Source organism: Heterodontus francisci, chromosome 28 (assembly GCF_036365525.1).
Source record: "Heterodontus francisci isolate sHetFra1 chromosome 28, sHetFra1.hap1, whole genome shotgun sequence".
Classification (NCBI taxonomy): Eukaryota; Metazoa; Chordata; class Chondrichthyes; order Heterodontiformes; family Heterodontidae; genus Heterodontus; species Heterodontus francisci.
In genome coordinates, this window is record NC_090398.1 from 21,458,165 (window position 1) to 21,484,201 (window position 26,037).

Consider the following 26,037-nt stretch of genomic DNA (forward strand, 5'->3'; position numbering starts at 1 on the left):
TGGGTGCAGCTTCAACAACACCCAAGAAGCTCGACACCATCCAAGACAAAGCAGCCCACTTGATTGGCACCCCGTCAACAAACATTCATTCGCTCCACCACCGACGCACAGTGGCAGCAGTGTGTACCATCTACAAGATGCACTGCAGCAATGCACCAAGGCTACTCAGGCAACACCTTCCAAACCCCCGACCTCTACCACATAGAAGGACAAGGGCAGCAGATGCGTGGGAACACCACCACCTGCAAGTTCCCGTCCAAGTCACACACCATCCTGACTTGGAACTATATTGCTGTTCCTTCACTGTCACTGGGTCAAAATCCTGGAACTCCCTTCCGAACAGCACTGTGGGTGTACCTACCCCACATAGACTGCAGTGGTTCCAGAAGGCAGCTCACCACCACCTTCTCATGGGAAATTAGAGATGGGCAATAAATGCTAGCCTAGCCAGCAAAACCCACATCCCCTGAAATGATTTTTAAAAAACTACCCAAGACTCTTATTACTCTCATTTGGATGTGGGGATTAAATGTAATATTTCCAAGTTTACAGATGACACAAAACTAGGTGGGAGTTTGAGTTGTGAGGAGGATGCAAAGATGTTTCAAGGGGGTTTGGTGAGTGGACAAAAACTTGGCAGATGGAATACAATGTGGAGAAATGTGAGGTTTTTCACACTTTGGTAGGAAAACAGAAATAGAGTATTTCTTAAATGGTGAGAGGCTGGGAAGTGCTAAATTTCAAAGGGACTTGGGTGTCCGTGTTCATGAGTCACTGAAAGCTAAAATGCAGGTACAGCAAGCAATGAAGAAGGCAAATGGTATAATGGCCTTTATTATGTGAAGATTTGAGCATCGGAGTAAAGATGTCTTATTGTAATTATATACAGCCTTGGTGAGACCGCTCCTGGAGTAGTGTGTATAATTTGGTCTCCTTACCTAAGGAAAGATATACTTGCCATGGAGGGAGTGTCACAAAGATTTACCACACTAATTCCTGGGATGGAGGGTTTGCCCGATGAAGAAAGTTTTAATAGACTGGGCCTTTATCCTGTCGAATTTAGAAGAATGAGAGGTGATCTCATTCAACATACAAAATTCTTACAGGGCTCAAAAGGATAGATGCAGAAAGAATAATTCCCCTGGCTGGGAGTCGAACAACAGGGGACATACAGTGTCAGAATAAGGGGAAGACCATTTAGGACTGAGATGAGGAGGAATTTCTTCACTCAGAGGGTGGTGAATCTTTGGAATTCTCTGCCCCAGAGGGCTGTGGAGGCTCAGTCATTGAGTATGTTCAAGACTGATATTGACAGATTTCTACATATTGAAAACATCAAGGGATATGGGAATAGTGCAGGAAAATGGTGTTGAAGTAGATCAGCCATTATCTCATTGAATGGCAGAGTGGGATCCAAGGGCTGAATGGCCTACTCCTGCTCCTATTTCTTAGGTTATGTTCCTTTATGCACCTTACTCCTCTTTTCTACTTCTATACGCTGGTGTCGATTCCCCTACCAATTTAGTCCGATCGAGGTACAATTCTTCCCTTTTGAATAGGTGCCCCCTGGCCCACGCCCTGGCACAATAATCTAAATCCCTCCCTCCTGCACCATGCCTGAAGCCACACACGGATGCTCTTTACCTTCCTACTTCTACTCTCTGCCTCCAATAAGAGACAGTTTAAACACTTTACTTCCTCATTCAATGGCATTACCATCTCTGGTCACCATTGGTAAGGCAAAGAACTAGGTGCTGGGTGAGTGCACAGAGGCCAGTGTAAGAGGGAACAGTGAATTCCAGTGGCATCAGAAGTTTACAGGGATAGAGCAGTTTACAGAGAATAGGGAAGGGCAAGACAATGAAGGTATTTAAATTGGAAATGGGGAATTTTAAATTGGAGTCAGAAATAAAAGACTGAATGTGTGGAAAATACTCAGCAGGTCAAGCAGCATCTGTGGAGACAGAAACAGAGTTAACATTTCAGATCAATGACATTTCATCTGAACTGGAGTCATTAGAGAATCAGGAAACACAATAAGTGATTGAGCAAACGAGTGGTAGCTGAGCAGGACGTGGGCAGGACAGGGAACAGGCAGCAGAGTTTTAGATGAACTGAAGTTTACAGAATGTGACAGTCGGGAGGCTGGTCAGGGAATTATTTAAATAATCGAGTATAATGACTTAGGCAAGGGTGATGGTTTACTCAGCAGATGGGCTAAGATAGGAGTTGAGTCAGGCAATATAATGGAGATAGAGGTATGGGGTATTTATCATGTGGAGTATATGGGATCGAAAGCTCAGTTTGACAGGGAATAGAATCACAGTATCATAGAACAGATTGCAGGACAGGAGGCCATTTGTCCATCGGGTTCATGCCAGCTTTTTGCAAGACCATCTGACCTAGTCCCACTTCCCCATCTTTTCTCCGTAGCCTTTCTCTTTTCATCTCTTCAGATAATTATTCAATTCTCTTTTGAAAGCCTCAAATGAATCTGCCTCAACCACACTCTCAGACAGTGTATTCCAGATCCTAACCACTCACTGCATAAAAAAACTTCTTCCTCATGTCACTGTTGCTTCTTGTACCAATCACCTTCAATCAGTGTCCTCTGGTTCTCGATCCTCTGCCGACAGGAGTAATTTCTCCCTATCTACTCTGTCCAGACCCCTCATGATTTTGAACAATCTCCTCTCAACCTTCTCTTCTCTAAGCAGAACATCTCCAGCTTCTCCAATCTATCCATATAATTGAAGTTCCTCATCCCTGGAACCATTCTCCTGAATCTTCTCTGCACCCTCTTTAATGTCTTCACATTCTCCGAAAGGGTGGTGACCAGAACTGGACACAATATCCAGGTGAGGCTGAACCAGTGTTTTATACAAGTTTATCATAACACCCTTGTACTTGTACTCTGTGCCCTGATTTATATATCCCAGGATCTTCTATGCTTTGTGAACTCCTTTCTCAACCTTCTGCTCCTGCACCTCATTTAGAATTTCACTCTTTATTTTATATTGTCTCTCCTCATTCTTTCGAAAAAATGTATCACTTTATACTTCACTGCATTAAATTTCACCTGCTACTTGTCCACCCATTCCACCAGTCTATCTATGTCCTCTTGAAGTTCACTGTCTTCTTCACAGTTCACAATACTTTCAAGTTTTCTGTCATCCACAAATTTTGAAATTGTGTCCTGTACACCCAAGCCTAGGTCATTAATACATATCAAGAAAAGCACTGGTCCCAACACAGACCCCTGGGGAATCCCACTATATAACTTCCTCCAGTCCGAGGAAACAGGATACAGAGTTTATGGACATTTAGTTGCAGCCTCAAACAGTGGTTATGGAGGGAGATGGAAAGTAGCAAGGAGACAGGTTTTGTGTTAAAAGAAGATGACAATGTCATTTGTCATGACAATATTTAACTTGAGGAAAATTCAAACTAAATGAACTGCAAAAGAACAATGAGACGCATCTTGTGATCTGTGGTGAATGTACTGCACCAGTCATTCATCACACTGGCACTTGCCCATCAACATTTTATCGGCATTTGTGATGGAGGTTCTTCTCAGTCAACTCTTGAAAACAGGTAAACTACTTTACAAAGCATCTGGGACCTGTGTGAACAGGGAAAGATAGTGTGTATCCTTAACCAGTCAGACTGAAAATTTGTTAATGAACAGCACAGAGTCTGAAGCAGGAAGTGTCAGTTTGGATATTTAATTCAATGCCACATCAGGTACAGAAAGCACAATAACAAGAGGGAAAGAATAATCAGATCGAGAGAGAAAAGAGACAGCAAGAAAAAGTAAAAACTATAAAAATACATTTATTTTCTTTAATCTCCAATGATAATTTAAATTTGAAGGAACGAGACTCCACAATTGTAAAAGTTATTTTTCCATGCCAGAGAGGCTGTTTAGCAGTAATTAAGATTTATCAGTCTGCTAAAAAATTTACTTACACTGGAATGAACAAGCTGTAACATTTTTTCTGACCAATTTAATGTGTATCCAGTAAATTCAGCAACTTCACACAGTTCAATGGTAAATCATCAATGAAGCTTTTAGAGGAGCACGGCATCTCAGACAGAAACTGTGAGATTTCTGTGTTTAATTGGGCATGTGCAGCAGCTGAAAGTTACTGTCCGATTTAATGTTAATAATGGCAAGCACTGTTAGCCTCACTATTATTTCTACTGCAAAATCCAGCTGCTTCTAAAAAACATGAATCGACAAAATTTTATCCCCCAGTCATGCTTTCCGCAAAGCCTGGCTCGGGTATAAAATTAAAACCTGACTGGGCCCGACCCAACCACTGCCAACCCGAGCTCGACCCCGGTTCGAGTCCTTCAATTTTTTTTTCATGCCCAACCCGACCTGAAAATATCAAACAGGTTATTAGTACAGAAACAAAATCGCATCAAAATGTAGATTAAAAAGAAAACAAGACAAAACAAAACCCGACGACAGCCAACCCGAACCCCACCCGACCCGAACCTGGACACAGAATATAGATCCAACACGAATCCGACACAGGTACTCGGGTTTGTTCGGGTTCAGGTCGGGGAGGCAAGCTTTAGCTTTCCATAACCAAAATGGAGCAGAAGTCAATCCATTTATCTCAAAATAACTGACAGAATATGTTCAATTTCCTGATGTTCCTCCGGGGTGTGGTGTTCCACAGCAAGAGCACAGGGCCAGGAAATTTCCTCAGTTCTGTACCTTTTTGGACTTTCCATTTATAGGAAATAAAGGCATCAGGAAAAAACTGACATGCAGATTGACTAGGATGCTGCTAATGAGAAATGTGGAATTACTGTTACAGTGAGGGATTTGAGAACTTTGGGCTCATTCCACTCAAGGGTGAGTAGATTCAGTGAGGAGTTGCTGCAGGTCTTCAGATTCTGAAGAGTTATGATGAAATAAATAGATGATAGTTTTCACTGATTGGCCAAACAGCAAATAGTTGGGTAAATCTGAAGCATTCAGGTTGAATTTGAAAAATGTTCTTCATACTATTGTGGTAGCAAGTGGGCAAATGTTTATTCAGGAGAATTCTGTTGGTGTGTGAAAAAGTAGGAAAGCTAGAGTATGGGGAATGATCATAAAATTGGGACTAGATTGAGTGGATATTAATGTTAATGGGTGGTAAACAAATGCTTGAGATTAGACTAGTTTTTCAACTTGTGCAGGTGGTAGCAGATTGATCGTCCATTATATACCCTGTCTGATTTTCATTCCCATTTACTTCTCTTCCATTAAAAGGAACTAACAGAACATTACAGGCTGTTTGCATGGAATTTTCTAAAGTGCTCTTCCGGGGAGTGACCCTCCACAGTAAGTTCTACTGTCCAGATTGTGCCTGCACTGAAGTTGGAATTGGTGATGTGTGGGGAAGAATAAACCCTGCACAGTATCGGGTTTTCAATCCCCATCGCCGGCTTCTGGTTAGTTTCCCTGTTTGGGTCTCACATTTTAACCATTTGAAGATTTTTGTTTTTGTTCTTGAAATGCCGGTAATACCCGCTGGGTATTTTCACCTCTTCATATCATTGTTTCAGATTCATAATATGTTCAGGTTTATCCATTTCTTTCCTGTTTAACCTGTTTCTCTTCTGTGACATTCTATGATTGTAAGATCTGATATCCTGTTAGTTCTGTGGTGTTTAAATAATCCAAACTCATTCTGTGTCCCTCTCACTTACCCCATGTTCTTGTCCACTGAAATGTCTCTCAAATGTTAACAATGAGCTGACTCCGTCCACTCCTTCTTCAATCGCCTGTTCTAGTCTGTCCCGGTAGAATTTTGTCAACTGGAACAACTGGTAATCGTCGTAATTTGTCAAGAAATCAGTGATGGTGGAGTTCGGATCTGTGAACACAAATGGAGAAAACTAAACACATTATCGACATTCTATCCAGACCCTGCGACATTTCCTCTTATAACAAACGGCTACAACCTTCACTGAGACAAACATCTTCTGAAAACCCAGATATACCACATGTGCTACATTCCATAGATCTGTACTGATAATTCTCAACAAAGCTGTCATGTGTGTTCAGATATTGTGCACATGACTGGAAAATAATGCTTACTTTGGATAGATACAAAAAATACTTACCTACTTATACTCTACACATGGGTAGGGTGAATGTTCAATATTCACAAAACCTTCAGGGAAAAGTGTTAAAGAAAATGGAGAAAGTGATTTGGGGATTCTAGTTATTACTGACAGGTGATAAGGGGTGTGGGTGGTTCCCAATGTTTACCTTCCAACTGACCGCAAACGTGTTTAGTTAAAGTGATGTGTTAGTGCTCTGAGTGTCGTTAGGTCAAATACACAAACAATCAAATGGCAGGTTCTCTTGTAGGTTTAAAACAGAAGATTAAATATTTATTTTTTCACTATTCCTGAAGTGGTCGTAACCTCAGTCACGTCACCATTCACTCACACACTCATACAGAGGAATAGATAGAGAGGGAAAGGGGTAAGTAGGTCAAAGTGAAGTTGGTGTTTGTGGTTTACAGTAAACCTGTTGGAACTTCTCTGGTGGATGGGTATTTCAATTTAAAGTTGCAGGCCTGGATTTCTTGTACACTTGAGCTTATCGAGATGTCTGTAGGTTTTCTGGGAGTTAATATTTCAGACTTGAGTTGATGTTCACTTTAAATTCTGTGCTGTGGTATAGCAGAGTTCCTCCCGCTTGGCTGGACACCTTTTGAATGTGTCATCTGGATGACTTGCTGAGATCTCTGTTTCTTTGCAGAGGGTTGCCTTTTGAAGGTAAAAATTTCGTACAGTTCAACAATGTCTCTTGATGGTTCAGGATGAGTGTAATTGACACCTCTTAGCTTTGAATATATATACCGTTTGATCCTCAGTGGAAAAGTAATTTGTTTATATACAAATCTCTAATTTGAGTTATGTATTTTCAATTGAGGGAGGGACGGAGGAAAGAATAAGGGTCACAACACTGCACACATGATACCCACACCTCCATTTTATAACTGCTACATCTGGCATTAATAGATATTTCTTGTTCAAATCATTCCAAGAGTGGGACCCGTCATCCATAGTTAATGAAAACAGTTAAAGATGGTATCAAACTTAAAAAAAGACTACAATTGTGCAAAGATGGGAAGCAGGTCAGAAGATTGCACAGAATATATATAAAAAAAACAAAGAAGGACTAAAAGATTGATAAGGAAGCTAAAATTAGAGTACAGGAGAAAGCTAGCTAGAAATATAAAGACAGTAAGAGTTATAGATATTTTTAAAAGAAAATAGTTAACAAAGTGAATGTTGATCCTATAAAAAGTGAGTCTGGGGAATTAATAATGTATAATAAGGGGATGGCAGATGAATTGAACAGAGATTTTGCATCGGCCTTCACTATTGAGGATACAAGTATCCCCAGTATTAACTGTAAGTCAGGAAGTGGAAGGGAACGAGGAACTCAAGAACATTACAATCACCAAGAGAGTGGTACTGAAAAAATTTTTGGAGCTGAGGGCTGACAAATCCCCGGATCCTGATGAACCTCATTCTAGGGTGTTAAAAGAAGCGGCTCGTGAGATAATTGATGCATTAGTTTTAATTTTCCAAAATTCCCTAGATTTGGGGAAGGTTCCTTTAGATTGGCAAAAAGCAAATGTAACTCCTTTATTCAAAAAAGGAGGGAGACAGAAAACAGGAAACTACAGGCCAGTTAGCTTTACATCTGTCTTTCCTAACATATTAGAAGCTATTATTAAAGATGTTATAGCAGGGCATTTACAAAAATTCAAGGTAATCAGGCAGAGTCAACAAGGTATTTGTGAAAGGAAAATCATGTTTTAACCAATTTATTGGAGTTCTTTGGGGGATTCGCGTGTGCTGTGGATAAAGGGGAACCGGTGGATGTATTGTGCTTATATTTCCAGAAGGCATTTGATAAGGTGCCACATCAAAGGTTATTGAAGAAAATAAAAGCTCATGATGTAGGGGGTAATATATTTGCATCGATAGTAGATTGGCTAGCTAACAGGAAACAGAGAGTAGGTATAAATGGGACATTTTCTGGTTGTCAAGTTGTAATGAGTGGTGTGCCACAGGGATCAGTGCTGGGGTCTCAACTTTTTATAATTTATATAAATGACTTAGAAGAAGGGACTGAAGGTATGGTTGCTAAATTTGCTGATGACATAAAGATAGGTAGCAAAGTACCTTGTGAGGAGGACATATAGAGGCTACAAAGGGATATAGATAGGTTAAGTGCGTGGACAAAGACCTGGCAAATTAAGTATAATGTGGGAAAGTGTGAAATTGTCCATTTTGTGAGGAAAAATAAAAAAGCATATTATCTAAATGATGAGAGACTGCAGAGCTCTGAGATGCAGAGGGATCCAGGTGTCCTGGTGCATGAATTGCAAAAGGTTGGTATGCAGTTACAGCACGTAATTAGGAAAGCTAATGGAATATTATCGCTTAGCATGAGGGGAATTGAATACAAAAGTAGGGAGGTTATGCTTCAGTTTTACAGGGCATTGGTGAGACCGCATCTGGAGTACTGTGTACAGTGCTGGTCTCCTTATTTAAGGAAGGATGTAAATGCGTTGGAGGCAGTACAGAGAAGGCTTACTCAACTAATACCTGGAATGGGTAGGTGGTCTTATGAGGAAAGATTGGACAGGCTGGGCATATATCTGCTGGAATTTAGAAGAGTAAAAGGTGACTTGATTGAAACATATAAGATCCTGAGGGAAATGAAGGTGAACCGAATCTGTACTAATGCTTTGTCTTTCAACACACAATTAACATATTGTTTGCCTTTGCTCCTTGACTTTTTGGTCAGCGATGTGGCCTGGTCCAATCTACACCTTCTCCTTTGTTATCTCTTGCCCCACCCCCATCTCACTTGCTTATAATCTGTGACTTTTCTAATATTTGTCAGTTCCGAAGAAGGGTCACTGACCCGAAACGTTAACTCTGCTTCTCTTTCCACAGATGCTGCCAGACCTGCTGAGTGATTCCAGCATTTCTTGTTTTTATTTAAGATCCTGAGGGGTCTTGACAGGGTGAGTGTGGAAAGGATGTTTCTGCTTGTGGGAGAATCTGGAACTGGAATTCACTGTTTAAAAATAAGGGGTCGCCCGTTTAAGACAGAGATGAGGAGAAAGTTGTTCTCTCAGAGGGTTGTGAGTCTTTGGAATTCTCTTCCTCAAAAGGCAGTGGAAGCAAGACTTTGAATATTTTTAAGGCAGAGGTAAATAGATTCTTGATGAGCAAGGGGGTGGAAGGTTATCGGGGGTAGGTGGAAATGTGGAGTAATCAGTTCATCCATGAACTTATTGAATGGTGGAGCAGGCTCGAGGGGCCGAGTGGCCTACTCCTTCTCCTAATTCATATGTTCATATGTTTACATCAACCCTTTCTTTGCATGAGGCACAATTATAATTGAAATTCCTTTGACGTCAAATTGTAGCGCCAGAATTTGTTTTAAACCTGGTGCTGTCCATTCTCTCTTGCCTTTAAATCCAAGTTATGTGTTGTCAAACAGAATTGGATTTTCTCTAGCATCTGTAGTACTTTGGGAACTTTAATATCAAACATGTAGTTGTTTGTGAGGCTTTGCCTAAAGAGTAATTCAATTTTGGCTCCTGAATCCTTACAGTGATCATTTGTTTTTCAGGTGGATGTAGGGACCTCTTTTCTGAGCCAAGGTTTGCAATATGGAAATTTCTGTTACTGCATTGTTCTTGGCTGGTGGCAAGAGAGACTGTCTGTACAGCCTTTAACCCCTTAACTGCTGTTTCCACAACACATGGATTCAGTAGCTCAGGTTCTGGCATATTGATCATTCTTATCTCTCGGGTGATAAATTGATTTTAACCCCGGTGAAACATAGGGGTTCTCCTCCTGTACTTTGTCCTTAGTGGATTCTAAATCTAAATTTCTGAGTTTGATTAGTTTTGGATTTAAAACCTGATCGTTTGATTCTTCAGTGGGCAAATCCACACTGAGCTCGCTGGGTTTTTTTTGTGTGTCTTTCACAAGTGCTATTTACCTTAGGAAATTTCACCTTCCCCTTTTCCATTACTTCGGGGATGGGTTTTTTCCCTAACCTGGCCCATGTCCTCTGGGACATTACTGCTCACAGGTGGCTGTCCAGCTTCCACTGCACTTCCCTGTGGCACTTCAGCTAGTGAGGCATCTCCCTCACTTTTGACTTGCTTGTTTGGGAACTTTCATTGTCCCTATTTAAATTTTTCAAAGAAGGTTTCAGCTAACCATATCTCTCACATTTTCCCATCAATTTTTGCCGTTTTTATTGCAGCTCCTTTAAATTCTACTGGTTCCATCTCAGTCTTTTTAAATTCCACTGGCTTTCCTTTATACTCTTTAATCATTACTGGCCCTCTTTCCCCCTATGGCATTTTTGGAACTTTCTCAGCCCACAGCAGCTGTGCAGAATTTTGCTTGTTCAACTCAGTTTCGCTTGTCTCCAGGTTCTAGACCCTCTGGAAACAATACCATGCTTCCTGCCAAGTCATTGCCCAGCAATAGATCAATCCCCTGCATTGTTAAGTTTGGAATGACCCTGACCGTCACTACAACGGTGACCAACCTTCTCTGCAGGTAAACCTTAACTAAAGGAACCTTCAAGCATCTTCCAGTAAGCCCTTTACCAATACAATGGTATTTGTTCAGCTTTCGTGCAGCATTTTTACAATCTTTGCCACCAGCAGTGCTTGTAGACAACCGGTGTCCCTGAGGATAGTTATCTCTTTGCCTGGTGACTGGGATACAAAAGGAGTCATTTTCCCATTATGCAAAAATGTTCTTGTAACTATTCTGATCTTGTGCTATATTGGAACACATGCTCACGACTTGTATAGCTATAGACACTGGCTTGACTGCAGTGTCCAATTTGCCCTAATGTGCCCAGATTTCCCACAACAGTAACACACTGTGCGTGCCCCGACTGGTTTATCATCTTGGTTCCTTCTTTTCAAAGTTGGAGACTGATCTGTTTTTCCTTCCCTTCTCTCCTTTTCTTGTGCCCATTTCTGCTTCTTCTACATCCACCTCATTTCTCCCTGACCTGTAAGAGATACTAGAATCAAGTTTATTCTGAATTAAAAGTCTGTGCGTTAATTCATAATCGGCCATTGTTGGTATCTCTCACCCTGGTAATTCTTTGTTCTTCAATTGGGGTCCTTATATTAGTTGGGATGTTATTTTTAAATTCTTCCAGAAAAATCACTTCTCTCGAATTTCCACCAGGGTTCTAGCTTGAGAGAGCATATCCAGCAATCAAGAGCCATTTGTTTAATTCTTTCAAATTCAATGCACAAATCTTGGACAGTGGCTGGACAGGCGGACAAAACAGTTAATAACACATATGGGATCCTGGTCTTTATAAATAGAGACATAGAGCAGAAAAGTCAGGAGGTTATACTCAACCTATATAATCCAGTTCAGCACCAACCAAACTGTCCAATTCTGGACATCACACTTTAGGAAGAGCATGAAGGCTTTGGAGAGGGTACAAAAAGATTTATTAGACTGGTTACAGGGCTGAGGGATTACAGTTACAGATATACTGTACAAACTGGAGTTGTTCTCAGAAGAGAAGGCTGAGATGAAATTTGATAGTGGTGTTTAAATTATGAAGACTTTGAATAGAGTAAATAAAAATAAACTGTTTCCAATGGTTGAAGGTCAATGACCAGAGGACACAGAATTAAGGTGATTGGCAAAAGAGTCAGAGGCAGCATGAGGAAAAACTTGTTTTCAGAGAGTAGAAATTCAGGGGCCTCTCAGTGCTGCTGGTCTACATTGAGTGCTGCTGGAGGGCACAGAGTGTGAAGCAGGGAGTTTGGTAAGTGAGGGAGTTCGGTAAGGAGAGGAACGATAAAATAATTGAGAAAATAAATTTAATTAAACTAACACAATAAAGATGGCAGGGCAAGTAATGTGTCACAACTGCAGTATGTGGGAGCTCCTGGATGCCACGGCAATCCATGGCCACCACGTCTGTAGTAAGTGAATGCGGTTTGAGAAGCTTTGGCTCAGAGTCATTGAGCTGGAGGCCAAGCTGCAGAGACTGCAATGCATTAGGGAGGGGGAAAGTTACCTGGACACTTTGTTCCAGAAGGCAGTCACACACCTTTGGTCAGTGGTCAGGGACAGGAGGGTGTGACTGCGAGTCAGACAGGTAAAAGGATGGTGAAGGTGGGAGTGGTGGAGGCACAGCCCTTGTAATTGAGCAACAAGCTCGAGGTTCTTGCAGCTTGTATGGAAAAGAACGACAGCTGCAGTGTGGATGAGCAGATTGACCATGGCACCAGGAAGCCATTCAAGTGGGAGGAGCAAAAAAGAAAGTAGTGGTAGCCGGGGACAGTGTAGTGGGGGAGATTGACACTGTTCTCGGTAGCAAAGAGCGAGAGTCCAGAAGGCTGTGTTACCTGCCCGGTGCCAGGGTTCAGGACATCTGCTCAGGAGAGGAGCTTACAGTGGGAGGGGGAGGATCTAGTCGTCGTGCTCCATCTAGGTACCAATGATATAGGCAGGACAAGGAAGGAGGTTATGCATAGTCAGTATGAGGAGCTAGACACCAAATTAAGAAGCAGAACCACAAAGATAGTTGCATGAGGGAAGGTGGTGGCCTAGTGGTAATGACATTGGACGAGTAACCCAGAGTCGCAGGGTATTGCTTTGGGAACATGGGTTCGAATCCCATCATGGCAGAAGGTGGAATTTAAATAATTAATCTTGAATTAAAAACTAGTCTAATGATGGCCATGAAAATATCACTGATTGTTATAAAAACCATTTGGATCACTAATGCCCTTTAGGGAAGAAAGTCTGCTGTCCTTAACTGGTCTGGCCTACATATAACTCCAGACCCACAGCAATGTGGTTGACTCTTAATCTTCTTCTTTGGCCTCCTTGTCTCGAGAGACAATGGGTAAGCACCTGGAGGTGGTCAGTGGTTTGTGGAGCAGCACCTGGAGTGGCTATAAAGGCCAATTCTAGAGTGACAGACTCTTCCACAGGTGCTGCAGAAAAATTTGTTTGTCGGGGCTGTTACACAGTTGGCTCTCCCCTTGCGCCTCTGTCTTTTTTCCTGCCAACTGCTAAGTCTCTTCGACTCGCCACACTTTAGCCCCACCTTTATGGCTGCCCGCCAACTCTGGCGAACGCTGGCAACTGACTCCCACGACTTGTGATCAATGTCACAGGACTTCATGTCGCGTTTGCAGACATCTTTAAAGCGGAGACATGGACGGCCGGTGGGTCTGATACCAGTGGCGAGCTCGCTGTACAATGTGTCTTTGGGGATCCTGCCATCTTCCATGCGGCTCACATGGCCAAGCCATCTCAAGCGCCGCTGACTCAGTAGTGTGTATAAGCTGGGGATGTTGGCCGCCTCGAGGACTTCTGTGTTGGAGATACGGTCCTGCCACCTGATGCCAAGTATTCTCCAGAGGCAGCAAAGATGGAATGAATTGAGACGTCGCTCTTGGCTGACATACGTTGTCCAGGCCTAGCAAGCCACTCACTTGTCTCTAACTGCTACGAATTCAATAAAGAATGAAACCGGACAGACCACCCGGAATTGACCTAGGCACCGGAAACGACAACGGCAAACCCAACCCTGCCAAGTCATCCTTACCAACATTTGAGGGTTTGTGCCAAAGTTAGGGGAGCTGTCCCACAGACTAGTCAAGCAACAGCCTGACATAGTCATACTCACGGAATCATACCTTACAGACAATGTCCCAGGCACCGCCATCACCATCACGGTGGGACAGGACAGATTTGGCAGAGGCGGCGGCACAGTGGTATACTGTTGGGATCGAGTTGCCCTCGGAATCCTCAGCATCGACTCCAGACCTCGTGAAGTCTCAAGGCACCAGGTCAAACATGGGCAAGGATATCTCCTGCTGATGACCACCTACTGCCTTCCCTCAGCTGGTGATTGAGTACTTTTCCATGTTGAACAGCACTTGGAGGAAGCACGGAGTGTGGCAAGGCACATAAATTATTCTGGGTGGGGGACTTCAATGTCCATCACCAAGAATGGCTCGGTCGCACCACTACTGACCGAGTCCCAAAGGACACACCTGATAGACTGGGTCTACAACAAGTGTTCAAGTGTTGAGGGAACCAATAAGAGGGAAAAACAACTTGACCTTGTCCTCACCAATCTTCCTGTTGCAGATGCATCTGTCCATGACAGCATTGGTGGGAGTGAACACTGCACAGTCCTTGTGGAGACAAAGTCCTGTCTTCACATTGAGGATACCCTGCATCATGTTGTGTGGCACTACCACTGTGTTAAATGGGATAGATTTCAAACAGATCCAGCAATGCAAAACTGGGCATCCATGAGGCGCTGTGGGCCATCAGCAGCAGCAGAATTGTAGTCAACCACAATCTGTAACCTCATGGCCTGGCAGATCCCCCACTCTACCATTACCATCAAGCCGGGGGATCAACCCTGGTTCAATGAAGAGTGCAGGAGAGTATGCCAGGAGCAGCACCAGGCATACCTCAAAATGAGGTGTCAACTTGGTGAAGCTACAACCCAGGACTACTTGCGTGCCAAAGAGTGTAAGCAGCATGCAATAGACACAGCAAGCGATCTCATTACCAATGGATCAGCTCTCAGCTCTGCAGTCCTGCCACATCAACTGGTGCATGGTGGTGGACAACTAACCTAACAGGAGGAGGTGGCTCCACAAATATCCCCATCCTCAATTATGGGGGAACCCAACATATCAGTGCGAAAGATAAGGCTGAAGCATTTGCAACAGTCTTCAGCCAGAAGTGCCGAGTTGATGATCCATCTCAGCCTCCTCCTGAAGTCTCCAGCATCACAGTTGCCAGTTTTCAGCCAATTCGATTCACTCAGTGTGATATCAAGAAATGACGGAAGGCACTGGATACTGCAAAGGCTATGGGCCCTCACAAAATTCCAGCAATAGTACTGAAGACCTGTGCTCCAGAACTTGCTGCGCTCTGAGCCAAGCTGTTTCAGTACAGCTATAACACTGACATCTACTCAGCAATGTGTAAAATTGCCCAGGTATGTCCTGTACACAAAAAGCAGGGCAAATGCAACCCGGCGAATTACTGCCCCATCAGCCTACTCTCAATCATCAGTAAAGTGATGGAAGGTGTCATCAACAGTGCTATCAAGCAGCACTTGCTTAGCAATAACCTGTTCAGTGACGCTCAGTTTGGGTTCCGCCAGAGCCACTCAGCTCCTAACCTCATTACAGCCTTGGTTCAAACATGGACAAATGAGCTCAACTGAAGAGGTGAGGTTTGAGTGACTGCCCTTGACATCAAGGCAGCATTTGACCGCATAGGGTGTCAAGGAGCCCTAGCAAAACTGGAGTCAATGGGAATCGGGGAAAACTCTCCGCTGGTTGGAGTCATACCTAACGCAAAGGAAGATGGTTGTGGTTGTTCGAGGTCAATCATCTGAGCTCCAGGGCATCACTGCAGGAGTTCCTCAGGGTAGTGTCCTAGGCTCAACCACCTTCAGCTGCTTCATCAATGACCTTCCTTCAAATCATAAGGTCACAAGTGGGAATGTTCGCTGATGATTGCAAAATGTTCAGCACCATTTGTGACTCCCCAGATACTGATGCGGTCCATGTAGAAATCCAGCAACACCTAGACAACAACCAGGCTTTGGCTGATAAGTGGCAAGTAACATTCGCATTCCAATATCAACATCCTGGGGGTTACCATTGACCAGAAACTGAACTGGAGTTGCCACATAAACACTGTCGCTACAGGAGCAGTACAGAGGCTGGGAATTCTGCAGCAAGTAACTCGCTTTCCCACTCCCCAAAGCCTGTCCACCATCTACAAGGCACAAGTCCGGAGTGTGATGCAATACTCTCCACTTGTCTGGATGGGTGCAGCTCCAACAACACTCAAGAAGCTCGACACCATCGCGGACAAAGCAGCCCGCTTGATTGGCACCCCAATCACAAACCGACGCACAGTGGCAGCAGTGTGTACCACCTACAAGATGCACTGCAGCAACTCACCAACGCTCCTTAGACAGCACCTTCCAAACCCGCGACCTCTACCAACTAGAAGGACAAGGGCAGCAGATGCTCGGGAACACCACCACCTGCAAGTTCCCCTCCAAGTCACACAACATCCTGACTTGGAACTAAATCGCTGTTCCTTCACTGTCGCTGGGTCAAAATCCTGGAACTGCCTTCCTAACAGCACTGTGGGTGTACCTACTCCACATGAATTGCAGTGGTTCAAGAAGCCAACTCACCACCTCCTTCTCAAGGGCAATTTGGGATGGGCAATAAATGCTGGCCTGGCCAGCGATGCCCATAACCCATGAACGAATAAAAAAAATCCTCCTGACTATAGAATCTGCCACCACTACACTCTCTTATTCCTGTGCTCCACCTGCCTCTCACCCCCACCCACTCATGGTGATCTCCTGCTCCCTGGTGTCACACTGTTGTACAGGAAGATCCTTCTCCAAGCCACTGTCTCTATTCACCTTTCAATCCCCAATAGCATGTATCTATTGGATAGTTCCAGTACTCAGGCGCTACCTCCACCTGTGACTGTGATACCCCTTTAGATGGTCACTCACTTCCCTCTTTCTACTCAGCCCACTCTGTTCCCTCTTGCTGTGTGAGCTGCAGATTTGTGCACAAGATCAGGTCACAGATGATATTTTGAAGTATTTTGTGAACCTACCTGTATCCATTCTCATTCTTCTTGAAGATTTTGGAACTTTTCCTCCATTTGGACCTTCATCCATGGTGATGACAGGCGTTTCCAGATTCAGATTTTCTGTCATAAAGGTAAAATTAATAAGAGGCTTATACAGCAATACTTAATAAAGGCAATGCTGCCTAGTTAAACATGATGTCAGTCCCTCCTCCCCATCAGTATAACAGCTGGTAACTCTGGGATTGAGCATCAGGTGTGATACAGACAGCTGCCCAGTGAGTCCCGCTGAGCTCCATCACCCAGTTCCAGATGGACGCCCTTCACAGAGACTCTGCACTAGAAGTGGGGGAGACAGTGGTGTAATGATAATGTCACTGAACTAGTAATACAGCAGCTGGTGGAATTAAAATTCAATTAACTGATAAAAATCTGGAACTGAAAGCTGGTCTCTGTAATGAAGCCATGAAACTATCATCGATTGTCGTAAAAAAAAATCTGGTTCACTAATGCCCTTTAGGGAAGGAAATCTGCCATCTTTACCTGGTCTGGCCTACATGTAACTCCAGACCCACAGCAAAGTTGTTGACTCTTAACTGCCCTCTGAAATGGTCCAGCGAGCCACTCACTTGTCAAGGGCAATTCGGGATGGGCAACAAATGCTGGTGATGCCCAAATCCCAAAGAATTTTAAAAAGTGCCCATTCGTTAGAGTTACTCACATCGTGCTGGTCAAAAACTGCCTTCTTTCTGAGGCAGTAAATATTCTGCAGGGAAATGTGGAGCAGGTGATCATTACTGTATTAAATGATCCACCAATCGGCTTTACACAGTCTGGCAGTATTACAACATTTTTATTCACAGGTCTGTGTTTAATATTTTCGATGTGCTAAGTGTTGATATTGAATTCTGCTACTTTATGAATATATCTCCCCACATACACAATATATATCTGGGTGTGATCATAGAAAATTAGAATGGTTACAGCACAGAAGGAGACCATTTGGCCCATTGTGTCCATGCCAGTTCTCTGAAAGAGCAACTCACCTTGTCCCCTGCCTTTTCCCCTTAGCCCTGCAATTCTTTCTCTTCAGATAATTGTTTCTTTTGAAAGCCACAACTGAATCTGCCTCCACCACACTCTCAGGGAGTACATTCTAGAACGTAACACTGCATAATAAAGTTTTTCCTCATGTCACCGTTGCTTCTTCTGCCGTTCAGTTTAAATCAGTGTCTTCTGGTTCTTAATCCTTCCGTTAACAGAAACAGTTTCTCCCCATTTACTCTGTCCGGACGCCTCATGAATTTGAACACCTCTATCAAATCTCTTCTTAATCTTCCCTTCTCCAACAAGAACGTACCCAGCTTCTCCAATCTAGCCACATAACCAACATTCCTCATTCTTGGAACCATTCTTGTGAATCTTCTCTGCACCCTCTCTAAATCCTTCACATCTTCCCTGAAGTGTGGTGCCCAGAACTGGACATAATACTCCACTTGAGGCCAAACCAGCATTTTATACTGGATGACCATTACTTCCTTGCTTTTTTGCTCAATGTGTCTACTTATAAAGTCCAGGTACCTGACTGCTTTTGAACAGTTTTCTCAACCTGCCCTCCCACCTTCAATCATTTGTGCACAGACACCCCCAGGTCCCTCTGCTCCTGCACCCTATTTAGAAATATACCCTTTATTTTATATTGCCTCTCCTCGTCCTTCCTACCAAAATGTATCACTTCACACTTCTCTGCATTAAATTTCATCTTCCACTTGTCCACACATTCCACTATCCTGTCTATGTCCCTGTGAAGTTTATCACTATCCTCCTCACAGTTCACAACACGTCCAAGTTTTGTGTCATCCGCAAATTTTGAAATAGTGCCCTGTACTCCCAAGTCAAGGTCATTGATATATATCAGGAAAAGTAGGGATCCTAACATAGACCCCTCGGGAACCCCACTGTATAACTTCCTCCAGTCTGAAAAACCAACACTCAGCCAATTTCATACCCATGCAGCTACTCTCCCTCTTATTCCATGGGCTTGAACTTTGCCAAAAAGCCTGTTATGTGGCTCTTTATCAAATGCCTTTTGGAGGTCCATGTACATCCCATGATTGACATTATCCTCATCAATGCACTGTTATCTCATCAAAAAACTCGAGCAATAATTTAAGCACAATTTGCCCTTAATAAATCCGTGCTGGCTTTCCTTATTAATCTACATTTGTCTAAGGAACTATTAATTTTGTGGTGGTGTCATGGTAATGTCACTAGACTAGTAACCCAGACCCTCAGGCTAAGCTCTGGGGAAATGGCACAGCAGATGGTGGAATTTGAATTCAAATAATAAATGGAGAATTAAAAATCTAGTCTTGTGGTGATCATGAAATCAATGTCAATTGTTGTAAAAACCTATCTGGTTCAATAATGGCCTTGAAAGAAGGAAATCTGCTGCCCTTACCTGGTCTGGTCTACATGCGACTCCAGACCCACAACAATGTGGTTTGACTTTTAATTGCTCTCTGGAATGTCCTAGCAAGCCACTCTGGGCAAATAGGGATGGGCAATAAATGCTGACCTAGCCAGCGACACCCACATCCCCCAAACAAATAAAAGAAATCATTTCCAAAAGCTTTCCCACCACTGAGGTTAATCTGACTGGCCTGTAGTTGCTGGGCTCATCCTTACACCCTTTCTTGAACAAGGGTGTAACATTTGTACTTGTCTAGTCCTCTGGCACCACCCCTGTATCTAAGGAAGATTGGAAGATTATGGCCAGTGAAGATTTTGATAGAGGTTTAGAACCATAGAAAAGTTACAGCACAGAAGGAGGCCATTCAGCCCATCGTGTCTGCGCCAGCTGAAAAAACTAGCTGCCAATCTAATCCCACCTTCCAGCACCTGCTCCGTAGCTTTGCAGGTTACTGCACTTCAGCTGCAGGTCCAGGTACCTTTTAAATGGGTTGAGGCTTTCTGCCTCCACCACTGATCTGGGCAGTGAATTCCAGACACCCACCACCCTCTGGGTGGACAAGATTTTCCTCACGTCCCCTCTAATCCTTCCACCAATCACCTTAAATCTGTGCCCCCAGTAAGTGACCTCTCCGCGAGTGGAAACAGATCCTTCCTGTCTACTCTATCTTGGCCCCTCATAATTTTATGCACCTCAATTCAGTCAGCCCTCAGCCTCCTCGTTTCGAAGGAAAACGACCCCAGCCGAACCAATCTTTTCTCATAGCTGCAACTTTACAAGATTATGACAGATTTGGATAAGGTCGACAAAGAAAAGCTGTTCCCATTAGTTGATGGTATGAGGATTAGGTGCCACAGATTTAAGATTTTGGGTAAGAGATGCCGGTGTGGGCTGGTGGGGGGCGGGGGGATGTGAGGAAGAATTTTCTTCACAGTAAGTGTCAATGAGCTGCAACTCGCTGTCTATAAGGACAGTGGAAGTGGAGATGATCAATGATTTATAAATGAAATTGGATGGGCACTCGAGGGAAATAAATTTGAAAGGCTATGGGGATAGAACAGGGGTATGCGGCTGATTGGATTGCACTATTGAGAGCCAGCATGGACGCAATAGGCCGAATGGCCTCCTTCTGTACCGTAATGATGGAGTTTAAGACTTGTGGTCAAACTAGTAGCATGAAAACGCAGAGGCAGTGGAGGTGTCGAGAGAGGTGGAGCAGAGTGTTGTCAGTGGACACGTGAAAGCTGAGTCCTTGTCTCTACATCATGTCTCCAAGGAGCAGCATAAGGATGAGAAATAGGAGGGAGTGAGGAGAGATCCATGGGGGTCTCCAGAGGTAATGGTGCAGGGGCAGGAAGAGAAGCCATTGAACAAGATTTTCCGGCTATCATTGGATGGGTAAGAGTGGAAACAAGTGAGTTCAGTCCCACTGAGCTGGACAATGAAGGAGAGGCACTGAAGGAGGATGTTGTACTCGACAGTGTCAAAGACTGCAGAGGTAGAGAGGGATCAATAGGGAGAGTTTATCACAGTCAGAGTCAAAGAAGGCGTTATTTGTGACTTTGATTCTTGTCATTTCAGAACTGTGGCAGGAGCAGAAAACCGATTGGAGATTAAAGCATGGAAATGTGAGAAACTTGCAGGGAATAAGAAGCCAACAAATCGATGAAAGGAAAGTGAGGCTGGAGATGGAGATGTACATGTTTAATTCTTCACCCACAGGTCAAACTGGGTGAGTCTCTGATCGAACCCTATCTTCTGGAATACACAATCTCCTTTGTGGTTTAATGTTATAGAAACCATTAAAGTCAGTTCATTTTTACAGGATATTCCACATGCTTTAGCTGGGAGACTGGAATCTTTCAGTTCCATCAGAGGAGCTTGCTTGTTGCAGCAACAGAAGAAGGTGTGGGTCCAGGGTACAGAGGGCTGGGGAGAAGAGTGGAGAGGCTGGGAATGGGGAGAAAGAGGCAGCCAGGGAGCATGGGGTAGTGAGGGGAGTAAGATGGGGGACAGGCATTTATTACAGTCTGGACAGTCTCACCCTGAAATATAAGGGCCATTTATACGAGAGAGTAAACCAACCCAAAAATAAACTATTATTAGAGACAGCAAGATATTGGAGATACTGGAAGTCTGATAAAAAGAACAGAAAATGCTGGAAATCCTCAGTGGATCAGACAGTGTCTGTGGGGAGAGGACGGTGAGGTTAACGGTTCAGGTTGATGACCATTCCTGAGAACAGGATCAGGATCTGAAACATTAACCCCACCTTCCTCTCTCCACAGATACTCTCTGATCCACTGAGTATTTCCAGCATTTTCTGCTTTATTTCTAATATGATGACTCATCCCCATTTCAGACTAGATTCTGTGTTTTCTTGGTTTGGATTCTATTTCAGAATACACTGGGAAGCTGATGTTGGCTTTGGTTTTGGTGTTGGTTTTGGTTGCAGCAGCTTTGACAGAAGCGGAGGTACGGAGCGAACTTGCAGCTGAGAGGTCAATTTCAGTGTAAGTTAAAAGTTAATTCCCTTTTGTTTTCGCAGGACCAGACGACTGCTGGGTAAGTAAAAACTATATATTTGGGTGGTGGCTGTACCTGAGACACTACACATGTAGTGCCTCCCACCCACCCTCCTCCTCTAACCAAAGAAAAAAGGACTCTGGTGCGTTGATAAGGTCAGCTTTTGATTTAAAAAGTTCTGTCCGATGGATTGCTAACCTAACAAGTTTTGACTTTTTTTTTTTGGTTTTTCAGTAGATTTGTTGGGAATTTAGAATAGTGGGAATGGAGGTTAAGGCAGTTGTATGTTCCTCCTGCAGAATGTGGGAGGTAAGGGTCGCCAAGAGTGTCCCTGCTGACTGTATCTGCGGGAAGTGCACCCAACTCCAGCTCCTCGAGAACCGCGTTAGGGAACTGGAGCTGGAGCTGGATGAACTTCGGATCATTCGGGAGACGGAGGGGGTTATTGAGAGGAGTTATGGGGAGGTAGTCACACCTCAGGTAAAAGAAGTAGGTAGATGGGTTACCGTCAGGGGAAGGAGAGGGAACCAGCAGGCAGTGCAGGGATCCCCTGTGGTCGTTTCCCTCAACAACAGGTATACCGTTTTGGATACTGTTGCGGGGGACGACTTACCAGGGGTAAGCAATGGGGTACAGGTATCTGGCACAGAGTCTGTCCCTGTTGCTCAGAAGGGAAGGGGGAAGAGGAGCAGAGCATTAGTCATTGGGGACTCCATAGTTAGGGGAACATCTAGGAGGTTCTGTGGGAACGAGAGAGACTCACGGTTGGTGTGTTGCCTCCCAGGTGCCAGGGTTTGTGATGTCTCGGATCGTGTTTTTGGGATCCTTAAGGGGGAGGGGGAGCAGCCCCAAGTCGTGGTCCACATAGGCACCAACGACATAGGTAGGAAGAGAGATGGGGATTTAAGACAGAAATTCAGGGAGCTAGGGTGGAAGCTTAGAGCAAGAACAAACAGAGTTGTTATCTCTGGGTTCTTGCCCATGCCACGTGATAGCGAAGCGAGGAATAGGGAGAGAGAGGAGTTGAACACGTGGCTGCAGGGATGGTGTAGGAGGGAGGGTTTTGGTTTCCTGGATAATTGGGGCTCTTTCGGGGGTAGGTGGGACCTTTACAAACAGGATGGTCTTCACCTGAACCAGAGGGGTACCAATATCCTGGGGGGGAGATTTGCTAGTGCTCTTCGGGGGGGTTTAAACTAATTCAGCAGGGGAATGGGAACCTAAATTGTAGTTCCAGTGTACAGGATGTTGAGAGTAGTGAGGTCAGGGATAAGGTTACAAGGACGCAAGAGGGCACTGGCAAGCAAGAACTTGGTTTAAATTGTGTCTACATCAACGCCAGGAGCATCCGGAATAAGGTGGGTGAGCTTGCAGCATGGGTTGGTACCTGGGATCTCGATGTAGTGGCCATTTCGGAGACATGGGTAGAGCAGGGGCAGGAATGGATGTTGCAGGTTCCGGGATTTAGATGTTTCAGTAAGAACAGAGAAGATGGTAAAAGAGGGGGGGGGGGGGGGGGGTGTGGCATTGTTAATCAAGGAGAGTATTACAGCGACAGAAAGGACGTTTGAGGACTCGTCTACTGAGGTAGTATGGCCCGAGGTTAGAAACAGGAGAGGAGAGGTCACCCTGTTGGGAGTCTTCTTTAGACCTCCGAATAGTTCCAGAGATGTAGAGGAAAGGATAGCGAAGATGATTCTCGACAGGGGCGAGAGTAACAGGGTAGTTGTTATGGGGGACTTTAACTTTCCAAATATTGACTGGAAATACTATAGTTCGAGTACTTTAGATGGGTCTGTTTTTGTCCAGTGTGTGCAGGAGGGTTTTCTGACACAGGATGTAGACAGGCCAACCAGGGGCGATGCCACATTGGATTTGGTACTGGGTAATGAACCCGGCCAGGTGTTAGATTTAGATGTAGGTGAGCACTTTGGTGATAGTGATCACAATTTGGTTAGGTTTACCTTAGCGATGGGCAGGGACAGGTATATACCGCAGGGCAAGAATTATAGCTGGGGGAAAGGTAATTATGATGCGATTAGGCAAGATTTAGGATGTGTAGGATGGGGAAGGAAACTGCAGGGGATGGGAACAATCGAAATGTGGAGCTTATTCAAGAGCAGCTACTGCGTGTCCTTGATAAGTATGTTCCTGTCAGGCAGGGAGGAAGTTGTCGAGCGAGGGAGCCGTGGTTTACTAAAGAAGTTGAAGCGCTTGTCAAGAGGAAGAAGAAGGCTTATGTTAGGATGAGACGTGAAGGCTCAGTTAGGGCGCTTGAGAGTTACAAGCCAGCCAGGAAGGATCTAAAGGGAGAGCTAAGAAGAGCAAGGAGAGGACACGAGAAGTCATTGGCGGATAGGATCAGGGAAAACCCTAAGGCTTTCTATAGGTATATCAGGAATAAAAGAATGACTAGAGTTAGATTAGGGCCAATCAAGGATAGTAATGGGAAGTTGTGTGTGGAATCAGATGAGATAGGGGAAGCGTTAAATGAATATTTTTTGTCAGTATTTACAGTAGAGAAAGAAAATGTTGTCGAAGAGAATACTGAGATACAGACTACTAGGCTAGATAGGATTGAGGTTCACAAGGAGGAGGTGTTAGCAATTTTGGAAAGTGTGAAAATAGATAAGTCCCCTGGGCCAGATGGGATTTATCCTAGGATTCTCTGGGAAGCTAGGGAGGAGATTGCAGAGTCTTTGTCCTTGATCTTTATGTCGTCATTGTCGACAGGAATAGTGCCGGAAGACTGGAGGATAGCAAATGTTGTCCCCTTGTTCAAGAAGGGGAGTAGAGACAGCCCTGGTAATTATAGACCTGTGAGCCTTACTTCGGTTGTGGGTAAAATGTTGGAAAAGGTTATAAGAGACAGGAATTATAATCATCTTGAAAAGAATAAGTTCATTAGCGATAGTCAGCACGGTTTTGTGAAGGGTAGGTCGTGCCTCACAAACCTTATTGAGTTTTTCGAGAAGGTGACCAAACAGGTGGATGAGGGTAAAGCAGTGGATGTGGTGTATATGGATTTCAGTAAGGCTTTTGATAAGGTTCCCCACGGTAGGCTATTGCAGAAAATACGGAAGTATGGGGTTGAAGGTGATTTAGAGCTTTGGATCAGAAATTGGCTAGCTGAAAGAAGACAGAGGGTGGTGGTTGATGGCAAATGTTCATCCTGGGGTTTAGTTACTAGTGGTGTACCGCAAGGATCTGTTTTGGGGCCACTGCTGTTTGTCATTTTTATAAATGACCTGGAAGAGGGTGTAGAAGGGTGGGTTAGTAAATTTGCTGATGACACAAAGGTCGGTGGAGTTGTGGATAGTGCCGAAGGATGTTGTAGGGTACAGAGGGACATAGATAGGCTGCAGAGCTGGGCTGAGTGATGGCAAATGTAGTTTAATGCGGAAAAGTGTGAGGTGATTCACTTTGAAAGGAGTAACAGGAATGCAGAGTACTGGGCTAATGGGAAGATTCTTGGTAGTGTAGATGAAGAGAGATCTTGGTGTCCAGGTACATAAATCCTTGAAGGTTGCTACCCAGGTTAATAGGGCTGTTAAGAAGGCATATGGTGTGTTAGCTTTTATTAGTAGGGGGATCGAGTTTCGGAGCCACGAGGTCATACTGCAGCTGTACAAAACTCTGGTGAGACCGCACCTGGAGTACTGCGTGCAGTTATGGTCACCGCATTATCGGAAGGATGTGGAAGCTTTGGAAAGGGTGCAGAGGAGATTTACTCGGATGTTGCCTGGTATGGAGGGAAGGTCTTACGAGGAAAGGCTGAGGGACTTGAGGTTGTTTTCGTTGGAGAGAAGGAGGAGGAGAGGTGACTTAATAGAGACATGTAAGATAATCAGTGGGTTAGATAGGGTAGATAGTGAGAGTCTTTTTCCTCAGATGGTGATGGCAAACATGAGGGGACATAGCTTTAAGTTGAGGGGTGATAGATATAGGACAGATGTTAGAGGTAGTTTCTTTACTCAGAGAGTAATAGCGGTGTGGAACGCCCTGCCTGCAACAGTAGTAGACTCCCAACTTTAAGGGCATTTAAGTGGTCATTGGATAGACATATGGATGAAAATGGAATAGTGTAGGTCAGATGGTTTCACAGGTCAGCGCAACATCGAGGGCCGAAGGGCCTGTACTGCGCTGTAATGTTCTTCTTCTTCTTCTTATATCTGACGTTGATTTTGGAAGCACATTCGCTGCTTGCTTTGACCACTGTTGTTTGATTTCTGTATTGTGGTCTCTGTGACCAATGAAATAGGAGGCAAACACTCACCTGGTGTTCAATGTCTTTCACCATCCTCAGTACTAAACATTGT

The 26,037-nt window shown here is 44.2% G+C and overlaps 1 protein-coding gene across 5 annotated transcripts in view; it reads right to left on the minus strand.

Annotated features, from left to right (window-relative positions):
- LOC137385129 (NACHT, LRR and PYD domains-containing protein 3-like) overlaps positions 1-26,037 on the minus strand; it is a 95,284-nt gene that overhangs the window by 22,416 nt on the left and 46,831 nt on the right. For all 5 annotated transcript variants that reach the window (XM_068059946.1, XM_068059943.1, XM_068059942.1 and 2 more), the window contains 2 exons: positions 16,747-16,842; positions 5,713-5,879 (listed from right to left, as the gene is read on the minus strand). In XM_068059946.1, the coding sequence (XP_067916047.1) occupies positions 5,713-5,879; positions 16,747-16,810 (231 nt within the window). In that variant the 5' untranslated portion in view covers positions 16,811-16,842. The remainder of the gene's footprint in view (positions 1-5,712; positions 5,880-16,746; positions 16,843-26,037) is intronic.